The 19,254-nt window shown below is 47.5% G+C and overlaps 1 protein-coding gene and 1 long non-coding RNA gene across 8 annotated transcripts in view; one reads left to right on the top strand and one right to left on the bottom strand.

Annotated features, from left to right (window-relative positions):
* The first annotated feature begins 6,984 nt into the window (after positions 1-6,984).
* Positions 6,985-15,809, top strand: LOC311423882. The gene is made up of 4 exons (XR_014685921.1): positions 6,985-7,097; positions 7,973-8,156; positions 13,139-13,313; positions 14,985-15,809. It is a non-coding gene; the product is annotated as an uncharacterized lncRNA (long non-coding RNA).
* PTPRS (protein tyrosine phosphatase receptor type S) overlaps positions 13,873-19,254 on the bottom strand; it is a 150,996-nt gene continuing 145,614 nt past the window's right edge. For all 7 annotated transcript variants that reach the window (XM_084498423.1, XM_084498421.1, XM_084498422.1 and 4 more), the window contains 5 exons: positions 19,064-19,190; positions 18,861-18,986; positions 17,627-17,781; positions 16,792-16,927; positions 13,873-16,235 (listed from right to left, as the gene is read on the bottom strand). In XM_084498423.1, coding sequence (XP_084354549.1) covers positions 16,167-16,235; positions 16,792-16,927; positions 17,627-17,781; positions 18,861-18,986; positions 19,064-19,190 — 613 coding nt within the window. In that variant the 3' untranslated portion in view covers positions 13,873-16,166. The remainder of the gene's footprint in view (positions 16,236-16,791; positions 16,928-17,626; positions 17,782-18,860; positions 18,987-19,063; positions 19,191-19,254) is intronic.

Below are 19,254 nucleotides of genomic sequence, written 5' to 3' on the forward strand. Positions count from 1 at the left end.
CGTACCCTGGCAGGTGAGAGAACAGTTCCTACACCCTCCTGCAGTCTGACACGTCCCAGACACCTCCCAGGGCGCTTGTCTTTGCGCCTGTCTGTGGGATGCTGTGACTTCAGCTTCCTAGTGCCTGGGCTAGAAGGACAATTTGTCCTTTTACCTCATTACAGGTTAACGAGGAAACCCTGTACTGAGTTTAACCCTGAGCAGTGTAAACCATCTCAGCTTCTGAGCATCTAATAGCGATGATACTCACGGGTGCTCCTCGAGGGGGCATGACTGCCTGCTTTGCCAACCTTTTCATGGGAGGAAAGGTTGAACAAACTTCTTAAGACCCTAGCAAAAACACTCAGAATGAGATTTTGTGGGTTCACTGATTTCCAGCCCCGTTTCCAGGCCATCTTGGGGCTCTCACCTCATCAACAACCATAGTGGTACACACAAAAAAAAAACACAGCAACTTTGGCAAAGGGCCACGGCTGGAATGAGCTGGGGATGTTGAGCTGGAATGGTCTGGCAGCTTTGATAGTAGAAAAAAGATAACCGCTCGGTTTATTTGCACACCAATAGAAAATCACTGGGAGTTATTTATTCTGCATTAGAGGAGCAAAACAATTAAATTTTTTGTTTCCAAGAGGGGAAATGGAAAGGTCACTGTGTAAACACTGTTTGGAATTACATAGCGACCACAGCTTAGCCATTTTTCCTGTGGAATAAATAAGAATTTGGCTGTGTTTCAGCACAGTTGACTTTGGCTTACCTCTATACTCTAGTCTTGCCATTTCAGATGCCAGCTGCTAATATCCTCCAGCGAATGAGCTCGTAGCCAAACTGTCTCTGAAACAGGAGTGATACCCTCCCCTGTGCCCCAGATCATGGTTTAAAAATAAATAAATGGACAGATCCACTGCTCATCTGCTTCATTTAACGGAGCCATCTCTTGAAAACACAGCAAATTTTCTTTGATTAGGAATGAATGGTCAGTAACCCATGATGCAAGCCAAGATGCTGCCGCTGTTTGGAATAACAGGGATTCATCTGCCTGACTAGCAAGATCAAATCTGACTTGATTGCAGGTACAGAAGGGTCACTGGACAATTTTCTACGTGGAAAAGCAATGAGGTGGGGGAGAAGGGCTGTTGTGCTGGTCCGATCTCCTGGTCTCTCTGCTTAGAGCTGAGGTTTATTTCTTTTTGTTATCTTAATAGCTCAGAACCACTAGAGGATATCCAGGCTGAGGAAGTGGTGCATCTGATTAATCTGGGATTCAGCTGTAACATGGAATTAGCGCTACAATCCCGTAGCTGTGTGTCCTGTGTTGGGTGATTAATGTGAGATTTTTGTCCGTGTCTAGTGAAAAATCTGCCCGAGTGCCACTGTTGCTGTGAGATCCCACTGCTCAGGGATGTTTCTGTTTTACAGAAACAGTTCATCACAAGCTTTTTGTGACTAATTCTGAGTGTAGAAAATTGGCTGCTTATTAAATGTTATTATTACTCTCACTTCTGTGGCATTCTGAAATCAAGAGCATGGTCCATTTTATCCAAATTAATTTCTTTGTTGTTTTCCTCAGTAGGGAGAGGCATCCTCATATTTGCAGATGACACGACGTGGTTGTGGTGCTCTGCATTGAGCAGTGTCATGCTGACCTGTTGCAGTGGCTGGTTTTGAGCTCCTCACCACTCCCCCCCCCCCCCCCCCCCTTTTTATTTTTTTAATTGTTGAATGATTTCCCAACATTTGTGTGATAACACTGGAGAGGGAACCCCATCATTGAGCCTCTCTGCCCCACCACTGATTGCACTTGTAGGTATTTCCCTTGATTTTGGACGCCCTTTTTATGATTTTACATGATTTATTCTCAAAGCACAAAGACCAAACTTCATCTCTATTTATAGCACTGCCAGAATCATGGCAATATTTCACTCCCAGCAGGTGATTGACTGAAAAGATGGGGGAAAAAACACGCTATCTTACCTCTGGTGCACTGCTTTGTTTTCTTACACAGTTCCCATTGCAGCCTGTGCTCTCTTTGCTGCTTCTGGTCTTCAGCTGGGCAGTATTTTTAACCTTTGTGCCGCTCTCTTCTACACCAATAAAAAGGAATGTCCCCTTGGGTTTCTTTTGTCAAGACCACAGCGTGGCTGGGCCCTTGCAGCCCCCCGATGCAGTGTGAATGCAGCCTGTCAGTGTCTTGTCACCTCTCTAATGCGCTTCTATTTACTGCCATAATCAGCGCTGCTGAAAGGCAAGGCTGAACTGCTACTATTAAATATAATTGTCACTGTGACAGGTCCATTGTGGGGTAGAAAATCTGTGCCTTTCAGAGCTGTCTCTCTGATAAAGAGCAGTGGTGAAATCAGAAACGAATCCCCAGGCTCCACGCTGACGTGGCGATGGGGCCTGGGCCTCCGGAGGCTCTGAGTGGCGAAGGCCGCTCATGATGTCCCTGGCTGTTGTCCCCTGCATGAGTCAAGGAATGCACAGCATTAACCCTCCTCTCCTTTGCTCCTCTGCAGATCCACCTGCCATGGACACCACGGCCGTGTTCCTGCTGCGGGAGGCTTCCAGGCAAGGCTCAGGCCTACAGGGTGAGGCTGGGCCTACCAAGGAGTGCTTGCAAAACCCCAGCCACAGGTGAGTGAATTCCTGCCACAAAGCCCTTCAGGTCGTGACTGGTTGTTTTACATTGAGGTATCTCACTGAGAAATGGGGAATCTGGCCCCTGATGACTTGGGCTGAGGCTCTTCCCTCCCATGGTATGTGTGATCGCAAATGACAGTGCCAAAATTAAAGGAGAATTGTCACTGGTATCGGTAGCGCTAGTGTTACCAGAGTACTAATTACAGTTGAGAAGACACTTCCCTTACCAACCCCTACTTCAAGCTCCTTATTGCTACCTTAGTAGTATTGCAGTGTCCTGTGTGATGTATTTTGGAGACAAAGTTGGATGACATTCAATTTGTCTGTTGGTTTTTCTCTCCCAACTTCTGCCTGGATACAGCTGAGCATAAAAAAAAAACCCTCGGCTGAGAAGGTTTTATAGTTGCACCAAGATCCCTAAAGCAGTTTCTCCTAAAATATTCAGGCTTAGTCACCAGTGAGGATGCGTAGCGTAGCTCTAAGATTTGGAAACTGCGTGCGGATACAAATGCGCAAAACGCCTACAGCACAGCACCTGGCACCTGAAGCCTCTGTCAGTGCAGGGGGGGAAAAGAGCACGAAATGAGCTCCTTAGAGGTGCAGCGAGCTCTGCAGCAAGCAGGGCTGAGAGCCGGCACGTCCCGCTGGAGGTTCCTGATGCTGAAGTTCGTCCTGACACTGCCTCCTGGCTCAGTACGGCACTTTGCTTGTCTGAGCCTCGGTTTCTAAATCTGTATGGTTAATGGTTATAATCTTTCCTTTCTGCAGTTCTTTTCCTTCTTATTTTTATGTCAGTTCTCAGTAGGGGAAGTTTCTTCTTTTTAACAGCCTTGCTTTCAATTTAACAACTCTCTGCTTTCCTGTAGAAAATTGCAAATAGATTCTCCCAGCTGCTTTCTTCCTACACCGGGTTAATTTCTTTCCTTGGGACTTAGCTGCACCGTGTTTAGCGAGGAGAAAGATGCCTGCCACGAGCAGGCTTTCGGTGCTGGGGAGCGTGTTGTCTCCTGCTGACCTGAGCCTCCAAGCCCCTGGCAACCTGGAATTTCCTTTAGGGCTTCTTCCAGTCCAGAGCGAGGTTTTAAAAAAAATTAAATCAAGGTAGCAGAACCCAACACGCTATTTTACACTGCAGTGTTTCTGTGATTTATTAACTCCAGAGTAAATCAGGGAAATGTATGGCATTACATTTTTGTGTTACAGTGGCATCCTGCATACATGATTGGGTTTGAGACTCTGATAGAGGAATAGTAAAGCACAGCTCGGAAAGGCCTGTGCCCTGGGAGTAGTTTGCAGCCTCTGCCACGGAGCTGCAACAGCTCTGTCTAGGACACAGTGAAAAAGGGCGATGGTGAAAATAATGAGAACATGTGCTTTCCTCTATGTATGACAGCATGTATAATTATGAGCCTTATGGATATTTTATTTTAGTGACACAGTAGACAAAGAAGTAATAAAGCATCAATGAAAACTTGAGGCAGCTTGCTGCTGATAATGTGGTAGAGGTTCTTCTTAAAGGATTTGGAGTTTACACTTTCAGGGTAAATTTGGGACAAGAAAATAGAATATTACATGGTATTTCTTTCACCCTCTGCAGCTGCCTTCTCCTAGTGATAGGCACTCAGCAAGTAGGGTGGAATGAGATTAAGAATGGGTAAACTTATTTGGAATGCTTGATTTACTTAAAATTATTATTTGCTTCCAAATCATTTCTACTGTGTTCTAAATGAACACGGTGCTTCCAAAGAGATGGCTAAGCTCAGAAGAAAACAAAACAAAACAGTGAATTTTTTGGCATCTTAAATGTTTTGCGTGTTGGATGCCGTCTCAGATGTCAGGAGCCAAGGTGTGAAACCAGCTTTGGCGCAGATCCAGCCTCTCCCCCCAGGAAACACAGACAGAAAGGCGTGTGAATTACCCGTGAGAGAGACATCAAATGCACTGTCAAGGCTGGATCCTGCTGCCGCCAGGATTCTCCAAGAGAGAAAGCATTTGATAAAGGTTAGAAAAAATAAAATAAAATAAAATAAAATAAAATAAAATAAAATAAAATAAAATAAAATAAAATAAAATAAAATAAAATAAAATAAAATAAAATAAAGCTGTGAGAATTACGCAAGGCACCCACTCCTTTGCAGTCCTGGAGGACCCTCTGGGGATGCCTGCTAAGAGGGGGAGCAGAGCAGACAAAAGCCGCCAAGATCTGATAATAAAATCTGTTTGGAACAGCTGTCTGCTGACAAGTATAATAAACTGTATTAATGGTGTCATTATTATTCCCTAATTAAAAGCTAATAACTAAGAATTAATTGCCTTTAAAAGATGAAGCAGTGCTATGGCGGGGATTTATCTCTGTTTTTCTTTGCTTGCCTGGCTGTGCTGATATTTTCAAGCTAATTAATTGAATCAAATCTTACTGAAAACTAATAATCTCTCTGTGTCGATTCAACCAATTGAATTAAGAGGTGTTTGCTGTGTGCAGGGTTTAAAAAATATATGTGTGTGCTCTTTGCAACTCGTTACCTCGGGTGATGGCAGGCAGCGGGGCTGAGTGTGGCACGGTGTCAATAGGGTCTCAGTGACAAACTGTTTGGTGGGGAAAACTTTCTCCTGCTGTGCTAGGGAGGGAAACGGAGCATCTCAGGGCTGGCTGGAGGGATCCCACTCCTCTGGCTGTTGCAGTGTCTCCAGGTTTTGGGATTTATTTGGGGCAGAAGGGCCCGGCTGCAGCTTTCAGCTGTGTGGTCACAGAGGTGTTAACAGCTTCAGCTCGGCTGACCACAGACAACCTTTCCAAGAGGCTTTTTGAAGGATGAATGCAGCTGAACCACCTCGTGATGGGCGCCTGGACCCCCGTGGGTGGCTGTGCCGAAACGCTGGGACCAGGCAGGATGACGGGCTTGGCCTCAGGGCACCTTGTGGGGCTCGCAGCAGAGCACAGGGAATAACGCTGCCAGCATCGATGGATGTAAAGCAGCTGCAGCCCTAGTAAGTGGATTTTATCCAGAGAAAGCAATAAATAGATAACTACAGGTATCAGGAGATCTCCTCTTCAGAGGCTGATTAAATCTCAGATCTTCTGCTGGCAGTGAGGGATGAAGCATTGTGTTGGGATCTGATTTTTTCATCTGATGGGCAAAAAGCCGGTCATGAGCTTTCGAGTCTTCTGAGGGCCACGACCGTTTGTGGGCACCGGTGTTGGCTTCCCCCAGAAGCCAAGGACGGGGCTGAAATCCATTTCTCCTTCAATACTCTGTCCTGTGTGGGAAGTGCCTGCTGCAGCCTTGGCGGTGGCTTTGTCTGTGCCTGGGGCTGTGCCTGCCCCAAACCCTGCAGCTGATGGAGATGAAGCGAGGCCGAAGGCTTCCATGAACTGCCTGGAAAATTTGGATTTCTCACCCTGCAAAGCAGAGGCAGGTCCCACTTGTGCCACTTAGGATCTGAGCGAAGCAGCTCAAAGCCTCCTCGTCCTCTTCTCTCCCACCTTGAAATGCCCATCCTTGCCCTAAAAAGTAACACTTCAGCATCCCCCCTATCAGCTCCTGACGGTTGGGTGATGCTAATTGAAAGGAACCAAATGTTCTTTTTGGAAGTTCACTACACCGGTGTTAATCTTCTGTGCGGAGTGATTTTATTAAAGTTCCCCAAAGAGCAAATTGTAAATTCATTAGAGCCCGTTTTGGACCGCACCCTCCCTCATTTTGGGTTAAAAAAAAAGCAAAGATTAGAAGTCATCTGGGCTCCTTGATAATTAAAAAGAAGATGCTCAAACATAATTCTTAATTAAACTGTAATGAGATAAGAACTGCGTAGCCTGCTTTTAGGCTGTTGGAAAGATGCAGAGGTTCCCATTGTAATTATGTGATTTATGATCTTCCACACAAAGATGTAATTAGTTCCCCACCCCACCTTTTAAAATTTAAACATTATTTAGATAAAAAAAAAAAATATGCAGCAGTTTGAATCTGCTTTTCCAGGTGGAATAGTAATTTTTTCATACAGGTTTTTGATACAGGTTTAGTTGTTTTTTTTTTAGGTTTCAAACTAAAAAAATCCCCCATAAATGTTGGGCAGCTAAAAGGTGAAATGTAGGTACAACCCCGGAGGCTGTTAGATGTGAGAGGGTGGCAGGGGGACGTGGTGACATTCGAGGCCAAGAAATGGTGCAAGCATCTCGTACTGCTTAAAGGGGAGGAATCTGTTTGCAGGTGACACCTGTGGTACGCGTGCCACGATGACACTGCTCCACGATACTGATTAGATCCCTAGATGTTTTTTTTTTTCTTCTGCCTGTCTGATCTTTTGTCAGGAAACAAAGCGAGTCCTCAGCGTGCTTTTGCAGATAATCACTGGGGAGCTTGATAACACCTACCTCAAGTCCTTACCTAAGGACTGAAGGCAGGCCCAGAGCTGTGCGCTGGATGGCGTCGTGCTCTGCTCTGCGGGAAGGCAAGCTGAAGGTGAGCGAGGTGTTGGTGAGTTCTTTGTTCAGATGCCTTCAGAGGCTGCTTTCGAAGCAGACAAAGCGCAGGTGCCAGGCTCAGAGCGGCGCCTGGAGGGAGAGTCTGTGGGAAAGAGGGAGAGAAGGAAGAGGCCTCACCTGTGGAATAAATCCCCATGGGAGATGAGTGTGACCTCCAGACCTTGCTGCTCTGTAAGGGTAATGCTAAACTACCCCTAACAATTAAAAAAAAAAAGCCTAAGTTGCCAGATGCTGCTTTGCGAGGCTTTCACATGGCCTTAGCTTCAAAGGGCCAGGGCAGGGATGAGGACAGCGGTGTTCTTCGTGGAAACTGGAGCGTGGATTTTGGTCAAAGACCTGCCACTGGTACAAGACTGTTTCTAAGAAGGAATTTTGTACGTATTGCTGCATCGTGTGAGTCGTGAAGGCCCACGTCCCACACCCTTGGAAGCGGCAGAGCTTTTCCAATGCCCTTCACAGCCAAAGCCGGCGAGTGCCCCGTGCTGCTGGCACGTTGGCTGCCCCCTCAGGCCGTGGGGCTTTCCCACTGGGTCCTGCCACTGGCCCAGCTCGACCACGAGTGGTGTCTGCAGCCACAGACCAGTCCCATTCCTCAGCGAGCACACAGCCCTCCTTTGGTAACAGCACAACCTCCTCACTTGCCTGGTGAACAATTTTGTGAGTGCTGCAAGGAGTCTGAGCAGCACTTTGTGATACAGTCATCGCCAAAACTGGGAACCAGTTGGTTTTCTTTTAATTTTAGAAGGGATTTTGGGTTCCTAAACATGGAAACATTGTGGGACTCTGCTCGTTTCTCAGGTGCTTTGCATTGCACGACAGCTGTAGCAGATTTTCTTTTTGTTCCTCTTTCAGGTACACAGAGAAGAAGGCTAATTGCCCGGCCATTGGTGGGGGCAGCTGCTTTGCCTGCACACTTGGTGCCACTTTGCAGGGCTCTGGGTCCCACTTTGGGTCAGTTTGCAGCAAGGTGGCTCCATGGGCAGGGTGCCTGGAGCTTCCTTCTCCTTGTGAATGGAGGCCGGAGGCACAGACAGAGGTTAGTTGTGGGATCTGGTGGACCAGCAGGCGCTGCCAGCTGATGGGCAGCGATCCCACCGGCTTGTTTGGCTTTGGTGTTATCCCCTTGCCTTCCCCTGGGATGGTTTTGTGTCACTGTGCCGGTGTCTCATTTCAAAAACCTTGGAGCAGAGCTGGGGGCTCGTGGCTGCTGGCTGCTCTGTGGGGCTGCGCTGGGCTTTCCCAGCCAAAAAGGGACGGGAGGAGGGCGTGAGGGAGGTGAAATCTGAATGAGTAGTGATGAGTTTAGCAATTTCCTGAACAACACCTTGCATGCAGCTCAGGCAGAATGTTATGTGTTTAAAGAAAAAAAAAGATTTTTTTAATCATTTGGATACATTTTTTTTTTTTTAGAGGGGTTTATTATCCTCAGTAAGCCTGGGCTAAAACCCTTGTGTAACCTATTAATCTGGGATTGCCATCTGCACCTACATGTGTGCTTGTATGTATGCATCGCTGTGTGCACACAGATGGGTGGATGGGGGACCCAGCGCTGTGAATCAGGAGCTGTCTGTGCTGACCGGGAGGGAGCTGTGTGTGCCTGTCCTCCACGAGACAAAGGCGTGAGGAGAGAGCGACGTCAGGGTCTGGTACAAATCACAAAGGGATCCGGAGTTACCACTCTAGTATGTAGGTGGATGGACAGATGAGTGTGCAAGAGGAAAACAGGCAGATTAAAGATGGGCCGGGATGAATAAATTAAGTGGCTGGGGGGGGAGCGCTGTTAAGAAATAGAAACTTATCCCTGTTCAGGCTTCAGCCGAGTTTTGAAACAATCCAGTAATTTGCTTTTACTATGAGCAGTTCATACAAGCACCAGTCAGGCCCAGTGGTACACATGGGTGAGGTTTGAAGCAGTCGTTGTCCTGTTTTATGTCCTTGTGTCTGGCCTGGCACCCCTGGGTGCGATGATCAGATTGTGCTGGGCTGTGGGGGTGAGCTGTGGACCTGAGCCCAGCCCATTTGGGGCAGCACGGCGCCATCCAGCCCAGGAGGGAGCCTCGAGAGCACCCCATGACAGTGCTCGGGGTCACCCAGCAGCCTCCCAAGAGGTGCTTGGAGGCCACGGAGGCCGAGGTGCTGGGTGTGTGCCATCAGCATGTCGGTAAGGAGGATGATCGAAGGAGTGCCAGGTTTTCAGAGCTGCCTCGTGGTGCCCCAGGCTCCTCTCCAGGGTGAGGTTGTTCTTTCTGGGGACAGCACCAGGAGCATCCCTGAGCTGGGAATGGTGCTGGTTGTGATGGGAGCTGGTGCTGGAAGGGCTGAGGGCAGTGCCAAGAGAGGAGGGACGTGAGGGGCTGGGGACAAGGCAGCGATAACCCCGGGGGGCTTCCTGTGAGGTCCCGCAGGGCTGGCTGGTGCTTGGAGGTGAGGAAAGGTTACGGCAGCTCTTGGGGAGCAGCCCAGAGGTGTGCTTTGTGCCTGGAAGGAAGGGCAGGGGGCATTTGGGTGTAGCTGTGGGTGCAGGGATGGGCAGTGCCGTGTCCGTTCAGGTGCCTGCTGTGACGCTGCGATACGTGGTCGAATTGTTCTGGTTTCCTGATGGGGAGATTTGGGACCAGCCTCCCCCCATCCCCTTCCCAGCGGATGAACTTGTTGAGATAATAAGACAATTTTCTCAGCGCCTGCTAGGGTATTTACTTTTTCCATTTCAATTCTACATCTGTTCGGTTACTGACTTGGAATTTGCAACCATCTTATTTAGGAGGAGGAATTGATTTCTCATTCTGTTGCTGCTTCCCTCGCTATAATTAAAGCGTAGTGCAACATGAAGAATTTCTCCTGGCCTGGGAACTGGTTTGCCACTTGGGTAATTCTGTAAACCAAGAAAAGGCTTTTCCTTTTCCTCTGGAATGTAAATTATGGTTACATCTACTTTCAAGTCTTTGTTCTGCTGCAGGGGACTAAAGGGGCTCTTGGTTTAGGCTCGTGCGGAGACGTGGGGGCTTTTGCAAATCAGTCCCGTGGAGATTTGGCATCCAGGCCGATGCAAATTAAGACGGATTCATGCGACGGTTTTGCATGGTGTGGGGCAAACGCTCACTGTGACGAGGCTGCTCCCCACAAACCCCTGCTGCTGAGCTCCAGCCGTGCTGCCCTGAGCTGAGCCCTGGCCCCTGTGAGGGGGTTTGGGGCCCGGCAGCCTTCCAGCAGCTGTGCTCGAGCAGGGGAAGAGTAATTTGGGGAAGAGGGAGGGCTCAAGGAGACGTTTATTAAACCGTGAAAAGAATCTGATCAGGATTTGCATGTAAATGATGTCAGAAGATGCCTTGAGACCCACCTGCTTCTGGAGAGGGCCGTACAGGGCCTGGGGTCAGGGACTGGGATCGGGGTCAGCTCCGAGTCCTGGGGGGCAGTGGGGAACAAGGCTGCTGCTGGCTGAAGTGGCCGTGGTGTGGAATTGCCCCGCAGGGCAAAAACCCAAATATGTGCTGGGCGCCCTCCCCATGAGGACAGCGCGTGGTGCAGCCACCCCTGCAGGGCTGGGTTAGGCTCTGCAGTGCCTCTTGGCCTCAATAAAGGGCTGTGCAATGGGGATTCCCTCGTAAAACCACGATCTGCACTCTAGCCCTGATCCTCTGTGAGGGATTGTGTCCGTGGAGATCTGGAGCCTTGCTGCCGGGCCTTTTCTGGAAAAATCCTGCCTGTGATGCTTCACTCCTTCCACCCTGCATGAACATAGCTAATAAAGTGCTGTCAAAGCTATCCATCAGCTCACGTTAAAGAAAAAAAGAGGGAGACAGGTTAGAAAGCGATCTTTGAATCAATAAGAAACAAGAACCTTCCCTGCTGCCCTGCTGAAAATGGGCATTAATGGAGCAGCGCTCAGGGTTTAATTAAAAAAAAAAGCCAGATAGTGGTGGGCTGGGTTTCAGGCTGCTGCTGGCTGGCACAGCGAGCCCAGGAAGATGGAGCCTGGACCAGAAATGGGATTTCATCTGCTCGACACAGCGAGGCCGGGCGCTGCGGTGCAGCCCGTGTGCTGCGCGCATCCTGCAGGCCGGAATCATTTCTGCTTAATCACACCACCAGCACGACGCTCTGTTGCGTTCAGAAACCACAAATTAGGGTGTAATTTCGGAAGCTCATGAGCACCGGTAAAAGGCTGCATCAGTGGGACTACTTAGTGCATGCAGGTTTGTGCTCCTGGGGCCTCGGCTTCCCCGAGGCTCAGATCCTGGCCGAACGCAGAGGCAGAAGCCATAAAAGCTGCTGCTATCCCGTGTGATGGGGTGAATTTGTGCACAGCTTGGTGGCGTATATCAGTACTGAGCATACTGAGCTGAGTCAGAGTAGCAACAGTTCCAGACTGTTTTTTTTTTTTTTTGTGGAGCCTGGGCTCTGCAGGGCCTCTCTTGTCCAACCGAGCCCGTAGGAGCGTGTACGTGGTGCTGTCTGCTTTGTGCTCACTGGTGGTTTTGGCTTTTATGCTGGGAGCTGTGGGTACCTAAATGCACCAGGGCTGGGGCTGCTTGGCTCTGTTGGTGTTTCCCAAGCAGTGTTTTCATGCAGCTCACCCTGGGTCCTGTTTTGTTTTCCTGCAGGACATCCAAAGCCTTGGCAGGGGGTCCTGGAGGGGCGCCTGGCCATGTTGCAGCTCCTGGTCTGGGCGCTGGCAGTTCCTCTGGGTGTCCAGAGGAAAATCAGAAGGCAGAGGTGTCAACAGGATTTTTTTTCATGGTTATAATGCTCGTCTTTCTTGATATTCCAGAGAAGGAGAAGGAGCTGTTGTCCGATTGCCGCCTGTTGTAGGCCTATTGCTGCTGCGTCAAGGTGGAATCAGTGTCATTAGGCATCTTTGCAGTTGTCAGCCTTACTCTTGCTTTGAGATTCTATTTTGTATTTGCTTCTGTATCTGGCTCCCTACTGTATTGTGTTTTCTTTTCGTTTTTTTTTGAAAGATTTACCTTGTCCCTAGCTGCTGTTCCAGTTCTTTGTCACTCATTTCCCTGTGCTCCACGTGGTATTTATTGCTGTTCAGTGAGAGTTTTGCATCTCTACATGGGGGGTGGTCACAGCAGCTCAAAAAAAGGATGGAACCAAACAAAGAGACTGGGGAGAGGCGGTGGAAATGATTAGGAGCACAGAGAGACAAGAATAGTACCGCTGAGATCGCAGGAGACCAGGTAGGCACATGCTAGAGCTACAGAGGCCGATGAAGGAAAATCAGAAAAAAAACTTCCAGCGCTTAGAAGGAAAATTGTTTTTTCCTTTCTATTCTTCAATGATGGAATAAGGGGATATTAAAAATCAACGCATTGACTGAGGCAAGGTTGATGAAAAGTATCTTTGCTGTGTTGTACTGCTAGCTTGTAGGGTTTGGTGCCACGAATTATCGATGAGTCCAAGAGATGATTAGGAGTAAAAGAAAAAATATTTACTATTCATATAATTGCCTGCATGAGATGTTTACAAACAAGGATACTGGTTTTCTCCTCCTTTTTTCCTGTGCCATCAGGGTTTGATGTGGTTTGACTCCCCGCTTGCTCTGTCACGTGGAGCAACAAAATTTTGGAGGTGATGTAATTCCCTGAGTTCACAGCTCGATGTTTGATCGCAGTTCTATGTTAACTTGCTAAGCCTTCTTTTTTCCTTTAAGTGGGAGCCAAAATGCTGCTGGTGGTGTGCTAGGAGGGCGGGAGGGTTTGTGCTGGCACAGCACAGCTGTAAAGGCAAGGAGGGGGGGAAACTGATATAGGAATACTCTCATCATCCTGCTGCTTCCAAAAACCTGCATCTCCTGTGTTTCCCTGCGTAATGTCTTTCTGACTTGATGGGGAAGAAAAAACGTGAAGCTCAGGCTAGATTGAGTGGCATGGCACCCGCAGTCCTAGTACAAGACTGGTTTAGTTTATATGCCATAAATCTGGCTTGGATGGACAGTTTGTGAGCACCTCATGCTGAAATTGAGACAGGATCTCAGTTCTGGGCTTTCAGTGTTGTCACCCCGTTGTGTTGCAGGGAATGGAAACACAAGGCTCTGCCTTTTCTGGATGGTGGAGCTGTGACCTGTGCGCTCTTCCTGGGCTCTTCCCCCCAGCGCAGACTTCGTCAGCAGCGTCCCACGGGAGCCCTCCATCTGTCCTTGCCACATGCTGCAAATGTGACCATCGGCTTTAACCTCCTCCTGCTCTGAGTAAGTGTTTATTGACTGAAAAATGCTTGCCTGCAGGCTTGGTGCCATGGTCCATAGCCAGGATGGTGCCTGGGCCAGCTGAGGGGTGCTGGTGGCTCCTTCCCCCATAGACTGAGCAGGTGAGGGGACAGGAGCTGCTCCTCTTGATGCTGCTGCCCCATGTAAGGGCTACGTGAGGCAGCAGAAATGGAGGCCACCGAAGGGTTTAACCCTCAAGGCAGGCATAGCCCATGCAGCTGTGGCTTCTCGGGTGAGCAGTGGTCCTGGTACGCTCGTGCCAACGGCCACACTGCTAGACCTAACCCAGAGGGATGCGTGTACCGGTGGCACTGCAGCTACTTGGCTAAAAGCTCTCCAAATGAGGTTGTTTCTTTGCAACTGCATGTTTGGCTTGTACAGGTGGCCTATTTTTAGAAAGAGCATAAGCACAGCAGAGGGAGAGCAACCTGCCACCTGGCTGCGTGTGCCAGGGAAAAGGGTTTTGCAGTCGCTGCGTTACACGGAGCAACTGCTTTGTTCATTGCCCGCTCCCAACAACAAACAGGTTTGCAGTCAGGCCTTTCAGACAATCTTCCTTTAATACAAAGTCAATATATCTACATACACAGTGGTATGAAAACCACTTACTGTTTCAGTTTGAAATAACAGTGTGAAAGCAACAGCACTTTGCTCTCATACAAAGGAAAAAAACCTCCCTCCCTCCCCCCAACTCTTCCAGTAAGGTTTTGCTGCAACATACTTAGAAATTTGGGCAACTTTCACACAGATAAGAAGTTAAATCTCGAAGAAGCCTTTCGTTCTTTTTTTTTTTTTTCTTTTTCAGTTAAAGACAGGAAATGGATTGTTGTGGGGTTTTCTGGGTAGCACTTGATGGCAATGATAAACCCTTCTAGAAAAATAAAAAAAGTCCCAGGCAAGCAGTGTTCAGGGCAGTGCATCTTTTCCGAGACGTGCTCTCTCCTCTGCCACTTCTGCAAGAAAACTCCTTGTCACGTACACCTGCAAGCACTTCATATCTACCTCCCAGGGCCCAGACAGAGTTGGGCTGTTACCTGCATTACACCACTGATGTTTATAATCTGTGTACGTGCCGATGTGTGCCACGGCTCTGAAACTGCCCTCTTTTTGTCTTCAGTTGTAAGACACTGGTGTGTTTTATTCTCCCAGTTCAGCCCTGGCCCTGTTAGGACGGAGCAGCAGGGCCACAGCTGAAGGGGAGAGGTTGGCACTGCCACCGCATCTCGGCCTGCCTGCTGATCTCCCACCCTTCCAAAGACACGTGATATGCCTGCGATTTTAAAACAAAAGAACCCCAAAAAAATCCAGAAAGGACATTTTGTTTTTACATGAGCAAGTTAAACCTTTTAAATGGTAGAAAAGCAATATGTAGAAGTAGCAATTTGCACTGCATTTTTATATATCACAGCCATTACACGTAACATTTCTACAGTGAAAAAATAGACTGTCTTTGAACATAATATGAACAAATAAGCAAATTTTTCTTTTAAATTCATTGACTGATATTCTTTGTCTTTTTTTTTTTAAAAAAAAAAAAAAAAGGAAAAAATACACTATTTAAAAAAAAGGTAATGTCACTTGTTACAGTTACATCGATACTTTAAAGAAAGCCACTCACAGTATATGCCATTGATCTCACTTGATCTTTCCCAGTTATTTATACAGCTAGGGCATGTTCGTAGCTGTGCCAATGAGCTTGGTCTGATGTGGTACCGGGACAGTCCTGAGGAGTATCGCTGCATCGCGCCCGGAGAGCTGCTGTGTCCGGAGGTGAGGGGTTGGCAGCAAGAAGCAGTTGGCTAGTGGAAATAAATTTCTTAAGGATGCTTCTCAGGCTCCTTCCAGAGAGATGCTCCTGGCCTTCTGTGGCAGGAACTGGTGGGGCGGCACAGCTCCTTGCAGCAGAAGTGGGGTTGTGTGAATGTGCAAAGAGAATGGGAAAGGGGCTGCCTTTCTGTACTGGGGTGTCCCACTGCTGCCCAATTAATGCCTCTGTGTAGCTGGATGTGCTGAAAAGGGGGAGCAGAACCAGCAGCCAGCGAACCCAGCCCAGGGGAGCTGCCACCTCTACCTGTCCCACCTGTGTGCAAGGGGAGGGGGCCACACCACACAGCCAGGTCTGGGTTCTCTCTCTCTGTCTCTCTCTAATTTTAAATATCCTAAAAAATAAATTTTGGAATTAGAAGAAATGAGGAATGTTCCAAGTATTCAAAGTGTGAGCTATAAAACCTCTCGCGTGGCAGGGGCATTCAGTGAATGCTGCTTGCAAGGTGCCTGTAAGCCCAGAATCATCCCAATGTTGATACTGAGGTTATTAAGACTCCAGCTAGAAGAACTCCTGACCCTACGTTTGTCTAAGTGTTGAGATTTAGTTCCTTTTCTTATCTTTTACAGAACACCTTCAATTCTGCAAGTGACTTCCTTTAAAGACTGCCAACTATATTAGTAAATAAACTGAACTCTAATGATGTAACCAAAGTCGGTTTCCTTCCCTTCTCCAGCGGTAACGTTTCGCAAGGTGTGTTTTAGCTTTTGGATCTGTTTCATGATGTCCATACATCTTCCACAGCGAACACCACTTGAGGTAACAAGAGCAGTTCACCACTTAAAGCAGTCCTTCAGCAATCTCCTGAGCTGCCTCTTCACGGTCCAGGTTACAACATGGAGTTCCTGAAGGGGTGTTCCTTTCAATCCTTCCCCCTGCTCCCCAATGCATTGTCCAGATGAAAAGGTACTTCTTCTGATTCAGTTTTGTAAGTTCAAGCGCTCCTCCTGGGTCAAAAGAGGCCTTCCAGGACTTAAGTGGTTGGTAAAGTCTGCACAACGGATGGCTTTTTATGTTGCATAGTGATCAAAACTTCCCAGATATTCCAAAGCTGCCTGGTAACAGAACTGGTATTCATCCTGCAAACAGGAAAGAAAAACAGTGCTTCAGCTTCAGAGGCTGAAACAGCCGCTCTACAGTTCCCTGCCCCACTTCCAGCTAGTGCACACCTGGGCAGGAACCCTGCACAGACCCTTTTATTCTCAAAGAGCTGTGAGCTACTGGGAAAGGAAATCCCTTTTCCTTATTGTCATGCATCTCATAGATAGCAGGCATCCTGCCAATAGTTTTCCACTCTCTGCAGCAAAAAAAAAAAAAAAAAGTGGGCTGTGTTTAGAAGCAGGTGAGTTCCCCTTATCTCAGAGACAGGATGAGATAAGAATCAAGGCTGGCAGACTGGGATGAAATCTTTAAGAAATTTAAAGGCCCATGGTTGTTGTTATTACTTAGTAAAGTGAACCAATAGTGCAGCCTGGGCTTGCTTACCCTTCAGGTAAGGTTTTGCTAATGGTTAGAAGGGCAAAAAGTCTGCTGCACTCAGCCAGGGCATTTGGGGAATTGGTCTGCAAAGGTCTGGGACTTGCTACTCAGGTCCTGTAAACAGTGACAAAGAAAGGGCTTGCTGCTCCACCTTACCTCTGTTTGCACCATAGCAGGTCGTTGCGTTCGCAGCATCTTTACTGTCTGGAAAATATCTACAACACCCTCATAGCGCATTCTTTCCAGGACGATACTCAGTGTGATAAACACTCCAGTCCTGCCCACACCAGCACTGCAGCAATGGGAGATGGAAAAACACCAAAAAATGGTACGTTACAATGGTCCAATGCTTTCTTAAACACTGAGGTTATGGTATGGTTGAACTAACAGCCTTGTCTTATGAACATAAGCATGTTAGAGCTGGAAAGTCTCACTGCCAAAGTGTGTGACCCAAACAAACATTTGAGAGACTGACATTAAAAAAAAAAGTTTGGGTAGCAGTGAACAGCATTCAGTGTGAGAATTATTACTAATATTTAACACTATTTTTTTTTTTTTTTTAAAGTAAATAGGTGAAGAATGCATTTTCTTCTGCCCAGTGGGAGGAAAGTATCTTGCTATCAGCAAACACAGGCTAGCAGTATTAGGGCTGCAGAACTGGGCTGAGACTGGTAATAAAACAGGTAAAATGCTGCAGGTCAAATATTGATTAACACTGTGTTTCCTGTGTCCTGCAGGGCATCAGCATTTCATACCTCTCATCTGGATAGAAGGGGGGCAAAAGCCTTGGGGGCACTGCCCAGGTCTGAAGGGAGATGAGTTTGGTTGGCAAAATCAACAGTCTTTAGCCATCCATTCCAGCCCCACCCCATGAAATCTACCTGCAATGATGGGGTGGGAAAGGAGAGACATGCCTGCAGGATTTTAATTCCTTTGGCTCTTTTGCATCCTCAGATAAATTAATTCAGTGTTTCCATTTGTACATGCTTACCTGCAGTGGACAGAGATGGGGCCATCCTGGCCAAACTGCTCCTTGGTCTTATGTACCTGTCCAATGAAATCGATAAAACCTTCTCCTGATTTTGGCACGCCTTGTTCTGGCCAGTCAGTGAACTGGAACTGACGAACAGTTCGTGACTGACCATCCTGGGGAAGAAAATATTAATAGCTAAAACATCCTGTGTTTCTGTTACCAAGTACAAATGGCAAAAAAAAAAAAAACCAAAAAAAAACCAAACAAACAACCAAAAAACCACCACCACATTTTATTGCTAGTTCGTTAAGGGGCACAAAAAGTCAAACCAACTTTGTGTTGGATTTAATATATATCATGATGAAGCTGCTCATCTTGCACTTGACATTTCTGGAGTTGGTTTGTCAGTGCAGATCTATGCTCCTGGCAGGTGTCCTGAAAGGTCCAACCACTGCAAAGACTGCGCAGATGGAGTCTTCAGCAAAGGAACATCCAAGGGGAGGTTATGGCCTCTCTATCAATCTTGAGGAAGAGTTGCCATAGTGTCAGAATTACAGCTGACAGGAAGATAAATCTTGTTCTACCAGGACTGACGAAGCATCCTCCTCCTCAACCTTGCAAATAGGATTATCAGGTTCTACAATACTGACAACCTCAAAAGCAGGGAAAACTGCTTTGAGAGTGAGAGTTACATTTGCTAACCAAATCTCAGAACAAACTGAAATGTTCCCTGGGAGGAGAAATCTGACATTGAATCTAGGATTGAGTCAGTGCCCCTTTGAATCTTAGTGATAGCGTCTCTCCTTAAAACCAGAAGAGAAGTGTATGTTTTCTGTAGGGCAAAGAGTATCCTTTGCAAGTCTTTGTTTTTATTAGGTGTTTGGGGACATTCCGCTTTCCTTTCAAATAAGCTGCAAGTAAAGCCCAAAGCTTGGTGAACTTCTAACAGTGACTTGCTACTGTGATTAGTGAACAGAGCTTAGAAAACTCAGTTTATAAGAAAACATATTTAAGTACAATTTATCTGTGGCTGTGCATTCCATTCCTCATCATAACTAATCTCTCATCCGCTGAGGATAATCCCAGATTTTCTCATAGGAAGAGTTTACACCTCAGTTTTTCTTATAGGAGCCAAACTCCACTGCTTTCTGTAAGCCATGTTCTTGATCGCATGTGTTTGAGCCACTCCAGTCCCCCCACCCCCAAAACTGTTACCCTTGCAAACACAGACTGCACCTCGTACGTTGCTTACCCTGGCATCGGTGACCTTGAATTCTCGCAGGATGTACTGAGGCATGTTGTATTCAGCCATGGGATCTACTACAAAGTACTGGTACCGGGCAGAACGCTCTGCGGGCCAGTACTGATGGCACTTTTCCTGCCAAGGGGAAAGAAATGGCTCTGTTAGCCCTTGGGTTGCAGGCTTCTCCCCCCCGCTTCTTAGTGCACACTTACCCGACCCATCTCGCGAAGCTTAGTCAACATCACGACAATGGTGGAGTTGTTTTCCCATAGCATCCGCCAGAAATCTTCTGTGGTCTCTGCCAGGGGCCCTTGTGTAGCGATGTATGCCTTCTGTTGTCTGAAACAGAACACAAACCTGAGGCACGGGGTCAAGAGGAGGCTACATCATGGCTTGTACCCTG

This window comes from Aythya ferina, assembly GCF_964211825.1.
Source record: "Aythya ferina genome assembly, chromosome: 26".
Classification (NCBI taxonomy): Eukaryota; Metazoa; Chordata; class Aves; order Anseriformes; family Anatidae; genus Aythya; species Aythya ferina.